Genomic DNA, 16,690 nt, shown 5'->3' with positions numbered 1-16,690 from the left:
AAATACCAGTAAAAGTCACATGTATTTTAGATGGGGTGGGCAAGGGGCAACAAAAAAAGCTGGACTTTTGTTTTCACAGGCCATTTACTCAGCCATGGTTGGAGATAATCTCTTCATTACCTCTTGTGGCTACAATTAAAGCCCTGTTTCACTAAGATTGTTGTTTGACCAAGTCCATGGGGAGAGAGTCAACACTGCATCACTGTTTGAAACTGAAAATTAATCATGTCGTGGATAAAATATAAATTCATGATAAAATTCCTTTTCAGCCTGCTGTAAATACCAAGTTGTGAAGCTTAACATTAGAAAAATGCTGTCATTTGTGAAAAGGGATCTAGCATTAGGTAGACTTTAAAAAGTAACTAAATTAGGATCCTACCTCCGGATTAAATTTTCAAACTCTAATAATTACATAGGAATAATAAGCAGAAAGGCTGCAGTTAATCGGGGAGCCTTTGTTACCATCTCTGTGGCTGCCAAAACCGTTTCTGCCTATGTGTACCATTTACTCTGTCCTCTTCTGACACAGAAAGATAAGTAGCAACTTTGAAGAAAAACAAGAGGGATTTACTGTAAAGTGAACATAGCTGTTTCAGTGAGGGAAAGAATCCAAATGAAATAGGAAGTTGTTTCTGTCTGATATTGAAGGAGAAACCTGGATTTTTCTGTGCAATTTTCAGATAGGCGATGATCTACGTCAAGATATGCTGGTTCTGCAAATTATTCGAGTGATGGACAACATTTGGCTCCAAGAGGGACTGGATATGCAAATGATCATTTACAGGTGTTTATCTACAGGAAAAGGCCACGGTCAGTTTTACACTCTGAAATTTAACTGAATTACATTATCCATATCTCATATAAATAAGGGTATAAAAAATAGTCCCTTTAACTTTTTTTTTCATGGGTGTCTTATTTATCTTCTCCCTTAAAGAAAAAAAAGTGCTCAGAATTTCTGTTACTCAGGCCCTAAATTGTACACTTGCCTACTCCTGAATGTTCATTTTATTTATTCATTCCGCCTCTCCAGCAAAAGGACAACCAAGCTCAGTGAATTTTGTAGCAACTTAAGCTAGAATTTTCCAAAAGCCTCAACATCATCAGCTAACATGACATTCTTAAAAGTAACTTCACACATCAAAAAGAGAGCTTTGGAGAAGATTGGTCATAGCTACTAAAGTTTTAATCCAGTGTGATCCTGCATAGTTGCTTAAATGATCTTAGATGCATGTGGCTACAGAAAGTACCTGTAGACGAGCGATGACAGCTTCGCAGTGTTGATTTTGAAATATTACTCTTGCAATTTATGCTGCTTAGGGCAGGCCTGACTCATCTGAAAGCTTTATTCTCTCTTTTATGGTTGTTATAGCAGAGCTGTAGCAGGGATACCAATTGCTTGCTGAAGAAATTTACTGACAGCAATAAGCTTTCTATTTTTACTGACTCTCCAAATCTTTTACTGAAAATAATCCATGCACAAATAGAAGACTGATGTATCCAGATTACCTGCTATACAAAAACTATCAAAAAAACCCCAACCCAACCCCAAAATTCATTTCTTTCTGAGCCACAAAGAGAAAATGAGAGAGGATGAATGATCTGAAGGAGCTAGGAGAATGCATAGATGAAGTCACACACATGGAGGGTGGTTAAGGTGACCTGAAAAAGACTCCTCCCTTCTTTGCAGACATGGGATTCAAAGCTTAAAACTTCTGCTTCAAAGGCAAGCATACTATTTCTGAACATAATATTATAGTGTCTCTTACATACTAACACTTAATTTGATTTTTGCCAAGAAAGATACAGAGATCATCTGCAAATAACATCCTCTGCCAGACAGTCTCTTCCTTTCAGCACCACAGCAGCAGAAAACCTCTGTGTGTGACAGATTTCCCACACAATGTCTTTCCATATGAGTTGCAGAAGTGTTTATGATTAGTTTACAGTTAATGATTAAGGATAATTAAGGATAAGTCCCTAAGTGACACACCCGTGGGCATATGGGACATGTGTTTAAGTAGGCTTGTGTACCCAAGTCTTCCAAATCCTAGTCTAACAACTTGCTCCGTGGTCCACCTTTTCCACACAGGGGAGACAGGAGAAGATAATTTCATAGTCATGGGAATGTGGAAATCACTTTTCACATACATGTAAAAAGCAGATAAAGCACTGGTAGGATGCCACTTTCCAGGTGTGATATTGTAGAGGAGTCTGTTACCAACTGAAATTGTTAGAGGAAGTCCTTCCTGTAATGCAGAGTTGCGGGATGACGTGCCAGGGGACCACACACAGGGACAGAAGGCTGGCAAGCCAGGTCTCAGTTCCAAAAGAGGAATTAAGTGCATGCTGTAGAGACAGAGGATTCAAGTGAAGCATCGCAAAATGCTTGGCTTTTCTCTGCACTTCAAAGTCCCAGTTTATGTCATCTTGGATCAGGCTAATTTCTGCACTATCTAGTATCCTCTCTGCCAGCTGTGATCAGCATCGCATGCTGCAGAAAAATTTGTGTAGCATTCTTGGCGACAAAAACATATGAAACAACTTTTTATTTCATAGCAAATATCCAGTCTTTCTTTTTAATAGGTTTTTGGTTGGTTGTGTACATATTCTACCCACTTTGAATCTTGTTGAGTTGTTGGCCTTGTTGGTACCTTGAGGCAGTTATGTCCACAATATTGGTTTTGGTGGCTTTATTTCTCTTTCGCAGAACTGCCAGTTTTTACTAAGTGTCCTTTGGTTTTTGTTTCCTAAGAGAAAGAGAAAAAAAGTCCTGATCTTTATTTTCTATTGCATTCAATATTTTATAAACTTTTAAGCATGTATGTTTTTCTGCATGGAATGATCCAACAATATGCAATACGCGTTGATGGTCTTCATATCTTTTTAAAGTTGAAGGTTTTTCATGTGAACTCTTTTCTGTCTGATTAGGATTGGTACAGATGGTGCCAGATGCTACCACACTAGCGAAGATCCACAGGGAGTCTGGTCTGATAGGACCATTGAAAGAAAACACAATTAAAAAATGGTTCCGTCATCACCATCCTGTGGAATCAAGTTACCAAGAGGTAACTTCATAAAGAAGGTTATTATACATTTCATGTTTTACCATGGGGAAAAAAGAAACCAAATGGCAGTAAGCAGCAAAAACAAATGACTCAGACTCAAGACAAACAACTCGCATGCATAGAAGCCAGGGAATTGACTTAAATGCCACTCGCTTTCTAAGCAGATATTGCTTGGATCAGGTGCATTGTAATACATTTTCTATAGAAACATGTCATAGGGATGTTTTGAAATATAGTAGTAAAATGAAGAGCTGAAGCAGAAATTAAGTAGAGACTTCCAAAGCATTTATTTTTTAGGTCGACTCTCTGAATACTTTACTTTATATAAACTATGAAAAATCTCGTGGATTTCCTGTATTTGGACATGACCATGTCAATACTAATAGTTTTACAAAGCTGTTTTATCAAAACTATCTAGTCATATGATACAAAAGATCATGCTTTTCATATCACGTTATGGGATCTCATGTAATGCATCTGATTTTATGAAACTAGGCATTATGCATGAGCCAGAAAATTGGAAATTTTATTTATAGAAGCAGATATTTCCCTTTGAAAGGATCTCTTTCTATTCACTTTTTTGTTGGCCAAGCATGTTCTAAGGCTTATGAAAAATCTTTTAATGTTTATGTTGCTGCAATGATTTTTAAAACCCTATTCTGTGCCCACAGTAGATTACTAGCCAAAATTTTAAATTTAAAGGGGAGACTTGAGTATTTACCAATCTGAAAATGAAGTGCTTTTATAGAAGTTTATTAGTCTATATATAGCAAAAATATATTTGATAAACTTAAGTAATTTTGTAATTATTCCATAGGCATTTGTTTTTCCACGTTTTCAGTAAGAGTACTTGAATTCCTAATATATCATCTTGATTCAATTAAAAAGGAACAATCTTTACAGATTTTCTTTTTACAAGTTTATATGTTTATAGTGTTATGGTAGAAGTGCAGCCAACATTTCAGTTGAGAAGTGAAAGGCTATTAGTTATTGATGAGAACCTGATTTCTTACTGCAGCTGCAGTTTGTTAAAACTACTATTAATGTGGGGTATTCTAAAATCAATTTCTACCCATTTTCTTTCAATTTTTTGAACATATAAAATGCAGTCAGATCTGATTGCATAGGGCATGCATAAAATCGCTACTGTGTGTTCACCTTGGGTTTGCTGGTGAGTGAACCTTTCTCTTTTACTCCTTAATGATTTTTTTACTCACACAATACTGTATCTCAGGTGCTCAAAAAACTAATGCAAAATAAGCTTTAATATCCTCATTTTACAGTTGGGTGAACAAAATCACAGAAAGCTTGGGTGTTTTATCCAAGGTCATCAAAGTGAGTAAGTAGTACAGTAACACATAAAATTCAACCAACTCTTGTGCTGTGGCCTAAGTCTTCCACAGTGCTGTCACCCGTATCAGCCGTTGCAGGTGACACTCTGCATCTACAGGGAAATCCTGAATGCCTAAATAATGGTTTACCTTGACTAATGTAGGTTTTGACCAAAAGCATAACAATCACAACTTCAGATTGTTTGGGTTTCTATATAAATGAGTTACGTTGTGATTTAGATTCATGGGAGATTAAGACTTCTGAATGAGAACTGCACTTTCTGTTTTTCAGTTCTTAAGCTGTAGTAGGTAAGATTTTAATCGACAAAATTTTAAAAGATGAAAGCTATTCTTTATGCTTTGGGGTAGAAGACTGATCATCATTTGAATCAGGAATAACTCTCCCCTGAGAGAGGACACTGAATATGTGTGTTGTGAAAGAGATTGGGTAGATTCTCCTACTAGAAGAAGTCCCAATTATTAAATACTTACCACTGAAGTTAGCAGAAAACTTGGAATCCAGCTATGAGTGTCTGGTGAGCTTGTACATTTTCCTACATCTGCCACGGGCACAGTTTTGTCAAACAGCAGTGCCACAATGTAATATTGTAGAGAGATTCATGAGAGAGATCTGAATGAACCAGTCTATTGACATGAAGCAGACTAACTGCGAAAGTACGCATCTCCACCATGTAAAAGAGCATCAGAGGAGTAGGTTATATTAAGCACAACTGCTAGTCTGGTTTTTGGTTTAATCACTCTCTTGGGTCTCTCTGCATGACACTCGGTTTGATCCCATAGTCTATTCAGATTCACAGATGCTATGAGCAGAAAACAATTTAGCCGTCCTTTGTTTCAGTTCATTTCTGTAAAATGGGGTTTAATTCTTTGGGCTGGAATATTATGAGACCTGATTAATTAGGATTTGAGAAAGACAATTGAGTTCTGGAGAAAAAAAGGTCTGTGTAGGTACAGAACAGTACAATGAGTCTAAAATAACTTTCTTTATAAAGCAAATGGTTAAATTTGTGGATTTCCAGCTAATTTCCAAACAATTGTTTTTACAATATACATGCAGGCTATTCAACAGAAAATGTCAGCTTCTTGCCAAGAAGCTTGGTTTTCTTAGGTACATTTCACCTTAGAAATTTTCCACAGAATTCCACCTATCCATAAAACACAAGGTGAAAACCTCATGCATAAAATTGTTCTTGCATTGTAACTTTGAAATTTGTGTGTTACTTGTTTGAGTACCACTGCTACAAACACCTGTCAAAATTCTCGCAACATTTATAGAACTACAGTTTTTGGTTTTCTTGTTAGCATCACAAACAAATATGTCTCTGTACATTTCCAGTAAATGCTTTTGTTTTACTAACTAGGCAATAAGGAATTTCTTTTATTCCTGCGCTGGCTGGTGTGTCGTTACCTTCATTCTGGGAGTCTGTGATCGACATAGTGACAACATAATGCTGACAAATGCCGGACACATGTTCCACATAGATTTTGGAAGATTTTTAGGTCATGCACAGATGTTTGGAAGCATAAGAAGGTTAGTATCTATAGTAACACACATATTAAACTTTAAAGCAGTGTTCTGAAATTTCACGGTCTTATCAACACCCGTGGAAAAAAATAGAAATGAGATTTTTTTTCTTTTTTCCTTTCTGAATTTTTCAAAACAACATCTTTTCATTTTTCACAAAACCTCTAAAATATAGAAATGACTGGAAAAGGAGATCCCCTTTCAGTCTGAAAAAAAAAAAAAATATCTAAATCTTGGGTCAGAGATTTGAATGGTGCAATTCAATCGTGACCAGAACAGTAGATTGGCCTATGCCAAAAGAATTCTGATGTCCGTTGTTTTTTTCTAGCAGAGGAGCATTCCTATAATGCATCCAAAACCATAAATGTATCTAATTGACCACTTTCTTCCCATATTCAGAGAAGAAACCAAATTTTCCAAATAGATATGGAGAATAATTGCATTATGCCTGTGTGGGTAAAATTGCAAACAGTTTCATTATCTTTTGAAGTTTTACATCTAACCACACTGAGCTCAGGGGTTGTTTTGCAAATGTCTCATTTTACATAAACAAGACTGTGATTTTTCTGTGTTTGTGTCTATCTGTGATGTAACTATCCCATGATAAAGATAAATAAGATAGTGTGATCGTATATTCTAGTTCCTAATGTGAACATACTGTGGAGGAATGGATTGTAATTGAATAATAATAGATAGGATAATGCCACTATGTGTAAAACACAAAGAAGCTGTTATAGCAGAGTAGAGAACGGGTAAATGATCCCTAATACTGACAAGATGAGTAGTGGGAGGGGAGTGCGGGGGGTGGGGTGTCTTTCCTACATTTCCTAATAATTTCCAGAACTAGTCCCAGAATTAACTTTGAGATAATTATTCCTCCTTTTTTTTTTCTTTTTTTTTTCTTTTTTTTTCCTTTAAGCTGGCCTTTGACTATTCAAGACTATCTCAAAGTGTTAGACAGAAATAACAGCGTGGGAGTATTGATATGAGGGAAGCTGATGGGGCTAATAAGTACTTCTAAGCCAGGCAGTCAAAAGATTTAGTTGCGGTGCTCAGAATTATCATCAATCATTCAAGATATGCTCCCTTAATCCTACTTATTTGCTATGCAAAGAATAAAGCAGAGCAGAGTAATAAAAAAAGATACTCATGCACACTCTGAGTCAAGTGCTGTATCCCTCACTCCAGCAAACCTCCTTTTGGAGCCTAACAGGAATTTCCTTAAGCAGTAATTTTACATAAGAAAAGAATTATCTAGCTTGAATGACAGGATGAAACAAATATAGGGGCGAAAACAACAACCAAATGTAAACAGAAATCTTGTAATAGCAATAATAAAAATAGATGTTAATTTTACTGGTTTACAGCTCAGTCGTACTATGCCTTCTCATAAAGTCTAAGAAAATGGCTTAAAATATAGTCACTTCCATAAACAGCAGCCATTTTTTCCTCTTTCTTCATGCAGTATATTGCTTTTAAACTATAAAATAAAATAATACATTTTAGGACCTCCATTCATGAGTGCCCTCATGGTTCTTTAGTAAAACTCGGACTCACGCTTAACAGTATGTTTTGAACATCATGGGAAAATTGTTGTCTTCCTCATACCTACATGCAACTGAGCAGACCCAGTACTAATGACTACAGTTCTCATGAGCTGTACGTACCTTCATGAAATGTAACATATTATTTGTAACGCAGGGATATCACATTCCTACATCACATAAATTTCAAGCTCTCTCAAAATTCGAAACCCTCAGTGCCATTTCTATCTAGTCATTCCCACAAGGCAAGTCCTGAAATAGGCTTAGGCTCTGGTTTCTTTAACAGCTCTTTATATTAGATTTTTATTTGAGTTCTTATTAGATTTTTATTTGAGTTCTTATTAGATTTTTATTTGAGTTCTTTGCAACCCCAACAATGTCATGCTACTAAAATAATATTGCTAAAACAGCAGCACAATGCTTTCAAATCTTTACAATTATTAACGCTGACTGTTAGGATTTTGTGGATGCTATACACATACTTGTGAAGTTCTATAGGTGGCTTTAAAGAATTAAAAGTATCTGATGCAAATCCCTATACATGCAACTGGTCTTTACGTACATCACACAAAAAACCTTTTTTTTTTTTAATGGAATCTATGCAAATGAATGAAGGCTTATGGAAAAGGAGCTGCTGTCTGAACTGTTTAAAATAGTCATTCCTTTCAGAATTTAGGAAGATCACTTGCTTGCCACAGCTGTCCATTTTCTATTCTCAGGGAGTGCTTTTTGTCATTAACAAACTTCAGAAAGCTTCACAAGGGTAGGTCCTCTCCAGTATTCCACATATGGAGCATTTCTTTTGATGTAAATAAAGTGAAAGGCATACATGGCTGCTTTGAGAATTGCACGCTGTCATGCATGGGCTGCAGTTCTTTCTATCAAATCCAATGAGTCTTCAGAGAACCCTTTGAAGCTGTTATGATTCATGCTCACTTTTGCATTTGTGATTGTATAACACCCAAAAAAAGGCATTAGTTAACTTTTCTAGTTCCTGCCCTCATCTTTAAATGATGCGCAATAAGTCTGCTCAGTTTTGAGTCCAAGGCACAAATCAATAGCTCAGCTCTTACTGATCTCAGAGGGAAGGGGAATCAGGAACTCTCTGTCTTTTCCAGTTCTACGTACAGTAGAACTATTCACAGTGCAGCAAATATGTTAAATAGTATTAATAACCTGTCTTTACTTGGGTCTAGAAACTAATGTTTCAGAAGTGTTGGAGAGAGACATATGATGTATATAGCCAATAGCATAGTAACAGAGCTTGGCAGAAGAATTATTCCTCAGGTCCCACAGGGAACTTTCCTGCTGAACCATGAAATTTCATTATCTTTTTTTTTTTTTTTTTAATCATACTGGATGACATGTTTTGTTAGTGGTAATAAAATACTCCTTTCATTCTCAAATCCAGCTGCCACATTTCACCCTACATTCCTCCAAAGCAGTGAATTCTGCAGATACACTTCAAACTGTATGAAGAAACATTTCTCATTTAACTTCATATAACCATCCTATTCTTTATCTACTGAGCATTCTGTGGCAATCATCTTAGGCCCAATCTGACTGAAATAGGTGTAATATTACCCAGGTAATCATACAGGACTAGGTCAGTCATCAAATGCTACGGAAGAAGGTGTCTGGCTCATGGTTGTAGCTGACATGATGCTTTCTTTGCTTTTGTTTTCTCCTTTTCAGTTCTGACCAGTTCCTTTTAAACAATTCTCCTTTGGTGAATTAAGCAATAAGAGATTTATTTAAATCCTGTGCTAACTGAACTAATCCTGAGTTCAGCAGTCTCATCCTCTCTACTACCAGTCACTTCCAGCACTGTTGTATGTATTTCTTCAGGCAATGATGTGTAATCTGAAACCTGATGGCAAGTTATGGAGTACTCCAGCCCGTGGCACACTGTATATTCACCTTTTCATAACCTAGGTGTCCCATTCTATTTTAAAATTACTTTTAATCAGTCATCGTGATTATTTACAACACTCACTGGCCTTTCTTTTCCCTGATCTGAATCGCAGAGACCGTCTTGTCTCCGTGCCAAACTAATCCCACGTCTTGGCATGGTTTTCCCAGAAGTTAAATCTACTAAGCTGGTTTTCTTCTACACTGTTAATTACTAGAGGCAGCCTAACTGTTCCATTGGGAAATTCCCATTTTTTGAAGGAAGCTTCAAAAATGTGGGAAAAATATGTTTCCCACACTTTCTTCCTATATCAGTATCTTCCTATACTGAAAAGCACTTAAGAAAGCCTGAGCATGTAGAAAAGTAGAAGGGTCCCTTTTTAATTAAAAAGTAATACTTTTCAATTTAGTGTTAACAACATAAAATGAGTGGTGCTGTCTCACTGGAAGTGTTTATTTGAAAAAATGCATTATTTTCAGGTATTTCTTTCTAAAACAGAAAACTTGGCATACAGTCAGGGAAAAATGAATTGAATCTGCTTTCTTTGTCAACATTGTATCTACATGTGTTTTGTCTTTTTCTTAAAAATAGGAAAAAGTAGGGAGGAAGGAAGATAGTAATTTGAGAATTTCACATTTTACTTTTTTCTTTTTGCTTTTTTAAGTGTTATTTAGGGTACTTATTGCAGGAAGAGTCTAAAATTTGAAAGTGAAAACTTCAAGCGTAATCACTTTTCATTTGCTAAATTTGTGCATGAAAACTGTTGGACTAGCCCATATTAACCGCTGAAAGAGTTCATTAGGAATTTTCAGTATACCTATTTATTAATTCATTTTTTTCAGTTTAAATTTGTTTTTCTGACATGATCTGTCTGGAGTTCTTAGTTTATGTGAACTGGTAACTCCTAATTCTTTGCCACCATCCACTTTCAGCAATTCCTGTATGCCACCCTCCAAAAGTCTCTGAAATCCTGGAAAGATTTAATTTAATGGCTTAAAGCACCTTAGTAGCCCCAGTGATCTTAATAACATTATACAGATGTTTGAAGATAGTTGTACACTTAAGTCTTTGCATAAAGACTCAAAGGTGAAATATGCATAAAGACCAAAAGGTGTGGAATAGTGTTGCCTCCAAGGTGACAAAGCCCAAAGGGGCTTGAATTTATAAGGCAAGAAGTCCACCCCGTCTAAAAGTCAGGTCTCTAATTGCCCCAAATTAAACACCAAAAGCACAAGTCAAGTCTGAGAACGTATGAGCAGCTCAAGTTACAGTCATGAGTTTCAGCTGTGCTTTTGTTACCTTTGTCTGCCTTGAGGTGTAAGTATTTATTGTTGCTGTTTTGATGCTTTCTCTAATTATCAAGCCTGGATGGTAGTTTTCCCTTTACCATTGGTTAGTTTATTTTCAGTAGTAGCCTCTTGTGGAGGACACTCAACTAAAGCTTTTATAAATCAGAGTAAGTTTATGTTCATTGCCCACTTTGGATCCTTAATTTTTTTTGGTTATCCTTTTCAAAGTACCCATACAGTTCCCATACAGTGTCTCTCCGGATTTGACTCTATCCAGTTTTGTTCATCCAAGTGCGTTGTTCTTCTGCTGAATTGAGTTCCCTGGAACCCAGTTCTGGTCTGCCACAACTGTCAGTGTCCTTCTTGCCTTTTCATTCCGGTAAAGCATGGCATAAACTGCTTTCCTATCTTTGGGAACAACCACTTCCTTGAAGGAGTTATCATGTATTCTTCTTAACAATTATCTGGGCTAGAGAAATTGTTTGATGCCTTCAGAGCCACCAATGGAATTCCCTCTGCTTTGGGAGATTTACTGCACATGAGTTATTTAAGTGCCTCCCTATCAACTTCCTGCTTCAGAGATTTCTTCCTGCCCTCTTCCCTTCCCTCCTTCTCTTTCTATTAGTCATCCCATGATTTTTTGCGGAGTGTGACTCTAAAGACAGGAAGTTTAACAATAAAACAGAAATAAAAGGGGGAAAATATATCACGTTCACTGTCCATTTTGATTATATGATTTTATTTGTTATCCTTTTCAAAGTATAACTGTTTACAGAGACATTTATTTTCTCTTTCCTGCTCCCATTAGAAACATTTTATTGTATCATCTCTTTCTCCAAAAGCTTTGTATATGTACCTTTTTATGTTCGGGGGAGCTGTTCTCACACTGTCAAGTGTAATATTTATATTCAGGGGGAGCTGTTCTCACACACAGTCAGCTATACATCAAGCACTTTTAAATTAATCTCCGTTGCTTGGTCTCAGTATCTTTTTCTGCTTGTTCTGCACACTAAGCTTTTGTCCTTCATCCTTATCTGGAAAGCATACTGATATACTTAATTCATGTAAGATTTCATCCCCTGCCCTAAGGAATTTCTGTGCAATTCAACTTCTTCATCAGTGGTTTATTTCTCTGTTTTGCCCAGTTGTATACAAAACTCCTGCAACAATCTATGACTGTGTTTTCCAAATAGCCATCTCATACGTTAGCTAAATATTTGGTAGGTATGCGATATAAGCCCACTTGTTCTATTTATTTTAAGGCAGCTTTTAGGTCTGACTTTTAAAATCTTTTTTTCAGTACTGAGGGTCAGTCAGAACACAAAAAGCACTTATCCAACAATCTCTATTAACAAGAGGAATTGCTCCAATCTCCTCGTGAATTAACTCTCAAGTGTTTTATCAATAGGGTTAGTAATAAACTCCTAACAAACCTGGAAGATTTGGTAGTCTTAGAAAATGGTATAAGGCATCAGGAATGCTGTACTGAGCAGGCAAATATGGTTATTGAATGTGAAATATATAAAGGATTTAAATCCACCGTAAAATTGTTACATAGCGGGGTTGCTGGTGACTCTGAGTGCAGGCTGCTTTATACGTGTCTATCTGAATATAGGATCCTAACTCAGCTCAGAAGGTGCCTGAGCTGGACACAGTCAATATAAGATGTATGATTGCAAAAGGACAATATTTGAAACTATTGAAGACATGTATGTTCTTAAAGAAGAGTACATCTTCTTTCAGGGAGGATCGTTTTTGGATTCTTTCAAAATATACAAGCAGCTGGTTGTACAAAGTGGTTGAAACTCTGCAATGCAAGGGAATATATTCTGTAGCCAGACTGCAGAATAACTAGTGATCACAGCAGAGACTGGGGCAGTGCAGCCATAGTGAAAACCATCAAGAGATGCCTCAAACTAGTTTCTGCTTTCCCATCACAAGTCTATTGCCAATTTTCTTCTTAGGTAGGGTTCCACATGAGTCCCTGTAGCAATACATGCTGCAAATACTAGGGCTACACTAAGAACTGTAACCATGTCTAGCCTCGGTTGTAAACATTTGTGTTAGCTGTACTGTCTCTTAGCATAGTAATTCTATGGGACTAGGTGTAATCAAATCTCCATGATTTAGAAACTTCAGTTGGTCCACAACGAAAGGGATTTTAGTTAAGTCACATTCTCTTGCACTTTGCACAGGCAAAGGGGCACAAAGAAATATTTGCTGTGGCTCAGTTTACATCGGGAAACTAGATGTTAACAGAATGATGAATCAGAGCCCTTAGCTTAGGCGAGGATTATAGCTTGTTTTCTACCATATCCGTTAAGCATGATTAAATCTCGATGCAGCCAATTCAATTACTGACAGAAACAGATAAATCTTTCAGAACAGGCCAGTTCAATGTGTGAAATGTTTCTTTTATTACTGATAGTAATAGTGGGTAGGTCCAACACACTGATTTTACTGGAAAGCTAACACTAAGGCCCTGATAGTGAAAAATAATGATAGTAGCAAAGTTGGTATACACATAAGAAGAACTAACTTAATAAGTAAATAAGAACCATAATGGTTTAAGAACTCTCTGCAGTTACCTAAGGAATCCAGGACATTCTTCCTAGTTTGATGTTTCTGCCTCTAAAGATAGATGCTAATATAAAAATAATGTGGGTGAAACTAATCAGAAATTAGATTTAAAATTTGTAGTTAGAAACTTTTTATGCAGTAGATATCTCAACGAACAGCAGAAATAGCAGAAAATAGAACTAAAACCATGTTACCTGAAATAGACTTGACTTCTGGTCATTTGGTTGAAGAATGTAGGTCAGAAATATTAGATGCATGTTTTCAATGTCCAAGCCATGTAGTTCACCTGAGCCAAGGATACTAAGGGTATTCAGGAATCTTTCTGTGTAAGTATCAAGGGCATAAGGTAACACTAAATTCAGATCAATTTACTCAGGGCTATGTCCAATTGAATCTTGAAAACCTTCCAGGATAACCTCTCCAGGCAACCTGTTTCAATATTTAATTATCCTCATAGGGTTGGTTTTTTTTGTTTTTTTGATTATGTCCTCAGCTGTTTCAATTTTCTCTCTTATTCTTGCTTGGATCCATCTGTTTCATAACATCCTATAGATGCTGTTTGGTCTCCTTAAAACCTTCTCACTTCCTAGGTTAGCAAGCCCACCTTCCTCAGCCTCTCCTCATAAGCAAGTGCCCTAAACATCTTGGAGGCCCTCTGCTGAACTTACTCCAGTTTAGCAACACCTTGCTTGTTTTGGCAGGGACTTGACTAACAAGTATTAAGTAAAGGGTATCAAATGGCTGCTCTCCCATGAATTCAGCCTCATCCGTGAATTCAGGATGCTCTTAGCCTTCGTTCACTTCCAGGATTCATATTTGGCCCACCATTGGCTCATGCTCAGCTCACTGCCCACCACCTGGGGGGCCTTGTCAGTGAAGACTGAGGCAAAGGAGGCAATGAGTACCTTAGCCTTGTCTGTGCTCCCATGCCACTAAATCACTAATGAGCAGCTGGTCCACATTTTCTTTGTTCATCCTTTTACTAATGATATATCAGCAGAACTTCTTGTTGCGCTTCATGTCCACCACCAGTTTTAACTCTACTTGAACATTGGCTTTCTTAACACCATTTCTGCATGCCTAAGCAGAGTTTTGGTATTTCTGCTTTTTAGCCAGTCCTTATTTCTACTTGCTATATATGTCATTTTTGCCTTGAAGCTTAGTCACGCATTCCCTTTTGGGCAAGCAACTCTCCATCTGTCTGTTATTGGAAATAAAAGCTATTAAAAATGCAACCGAGAGTAAATCCCTCAGGATAAATAAATTCTGGGGTTTTTTAGAAAGCTGTTTCAAATTTACTAATTCACTTCTCTCTTCTGTTCCTTTTTGTAGCATTGTAATTACTATTTGGCGATTGAAATTTAGACTGTCATTTTATTTAGATGTGGATGAATATATGTCAGGTCTAGGTGATTTGAGTAATAAAGTCTCAGCAAGAGGCTGTTTATACTTTTCAGGAGCAGACATATATCTGTGGAACTGTTAGCAAGATCTCCTCACTAAAAGAAACAGAAAACAGAAAAGTTTTCTAAACAAATCTGAACATAGATTTGCGATACAAGCCAGTGAAAATGCAAGTGGTAGCAACTGTCACTGAAGTCAAAGGGAAAACTCCTGTCAAGTCCAGCAAGTGAAGTATTTATATTATATGCAAAGCTCAAAACTACTGCTATGTTATAAGGTCACTTAAAATACATTTACATCAATTAGTTTCTGTGCTTGCTGGAGAGACTGTCATCTCCTATGACAGTGATCAGAAGAATAATAAGCACTGTAGAGTTCTGCTGGAGCATTCGCCTTTCTCGAGTAGTTATTTTTTCCAGGAGAGAATAATTTTGTGAAATACAGAAGAAAGAATAGATACCATATAACTTGATGTAAGTTAATGTAGCCTTAGCAGAGCTCCTGTAACTTTCACAAATATCATTATCATAAGCTAAGAAGGCACTGCCTAAATAAAACCATTACAGTGCAGAACTGCTTTAACAACCATTCATGGAAAGTACCTACCTGTGTTTGAGTATAAAGATGGAAGGACCCATCAAATGGCATACCATGAGGTTTGTGATGGGACTGACATCCTTCAATATTTTCATTAGTAACCAGTATGATGGGATAGAGAATCTGTTTGTTCATTTTTCAGTAGGGGCTTGTTGTAAGAGTTATTGACTGTGATGAAAGTTGGGATTAGCAGCAATAGGTAGTTTTTCAGAAAGGGATCTGAGAGTTATACTACAGACAAGTTGATTGAATGTGAGTTGATGATAGAATATTGAATTGGAAAGCATGAAATGTGAAGTAATCCTTTTGCTTCACGTGACTGCTAAAAATTCAGCTGGAATATTTTTGACATTTTACTTTCAGAAAGATGTGGATAAGGAGTCGAGAGAAATTACAAGGAGTCTAGAGAAAAGCAATTAAAATTATCAGACATCTGGAAAACAAGACTTATGAGAAAAGATTGAAACAATTGTGTACAGACGATTGAGGAAAGACATAATAACAGTCTGCAAATACATTAGAAGCTGCTGTAAAGAAGACGGGATCTTCATGTTCCCTTAGGAAAGAATGAGAAATAATAGGATGAAAGCACAGCAAGGTTAGATTAGGCATTAAGGAAAAAAACTCTGTGAGGGGAGATACTGGAACAGAAATTTGATAAGGAGGTTGGAGAAGAACTCTGTCACTAAAATCTTTGAGATTAGGCTAAATAAGCATCTCAGAAGCGTATATATGATCAATCTTGTCCTGGTAAGCAGGAAGATGGAGCATCTCTTGTGGTTCCCTTTCTAAGCATATTTTTTATGACGCTTTATGTACTTGCTTGAGATGAATTGTATTGTGCAGTTTTTCACTGTTTCATTCTTTAATGTATGGAAGGAATACACTTGCTCGTGTTTTTTTCTGAGTCTTCAAATACATATGATTACTATGATTATATATTTTCACTTGGCTTAGAGAAATAAGCACTCGCGTCCATTTATTTTGTTTGAGTGTGTTCTTCAGTAAGCTTTTGGCTTTTGCTGCAGAGTGAAGGATGTCAGTGTTCAAACACTCCCTAAAAGCTTTTCCTATGTTACTGGATACATCTGAATTCCACGTAGTCATGCTGAATACTATCAGTCACTCTCGACTCAGCCAAAATGGTTTTAAGGCAGTCAGGGAATATATGGGGGCGTATGCTGATGAGAAGCTGATTTTTAAATCGCAAACAGTTCTGTATGGTTTCTCACGGACTATGTCTCCTTTGTCCATATGACAACTTGGACTACATCTGTTTTGATCTTATTGTATTACTGTGTGTGACTTGAACTTTTCCATAACTATGCTATTAGGAAGTTTAGATTGGATCAGAGTAAAGGTCACTTGGTTTTGGTTATCTCACATGCTTTTGTTACTTAATATAAAAGTCAGTGAGTGTAT

The 16,690-nt window shown here is 36.7% G+C and overlaps 1 protein-coding gene across 1 annotated transcript in view; it reads left to right on the top strand.

The window, feature by feature from the left end:
- The window catches only part of PIK3C2G (phosphatidylinositol-4-phosphate 3-kinase catalytic subunit type 2 gamma), a 214,836-nt gene that overhangs the window by 134,184 nt on the left and 63,962 nt on the right, over window positions 1–16,690 (top strand). The window contains exons 21-23 of the mRNA XM_074167982.1: window positions 681–810; window positions 2,929–3,065; window positions 5,779–5,948. Coding sequence (XP_074024083.1) covers window positions 681–810; window positions 2,929–3,065; window positions 5,779–5,948 — 437 coding nt within the window. The remainder of the gene's footprint in view (window positions 1–680; window positions 811–2,928; window positions 3,066–5,778; window positions 5,949–16,690) is intronic.

The sequence above is a fragment of the Numenius arquata genome, chromosome 2 (assembly GCF_964106895.1).
Source record: "Numenius arquata chromosome 2, bNumArq3.hap1.1, whole genome shotgun sequence".
Lineage (NCBI taxonomy): Eukaryota > Metazoa > Chordata > Aves > Charadriiformes > Scolopacidae > Numenius > Numenius arquata.
The sequence above is the reverse complement of the archived record's forward strand: the minus strand, read 5'-3'. Positions and strand labels throughout refer to the sequence as shown.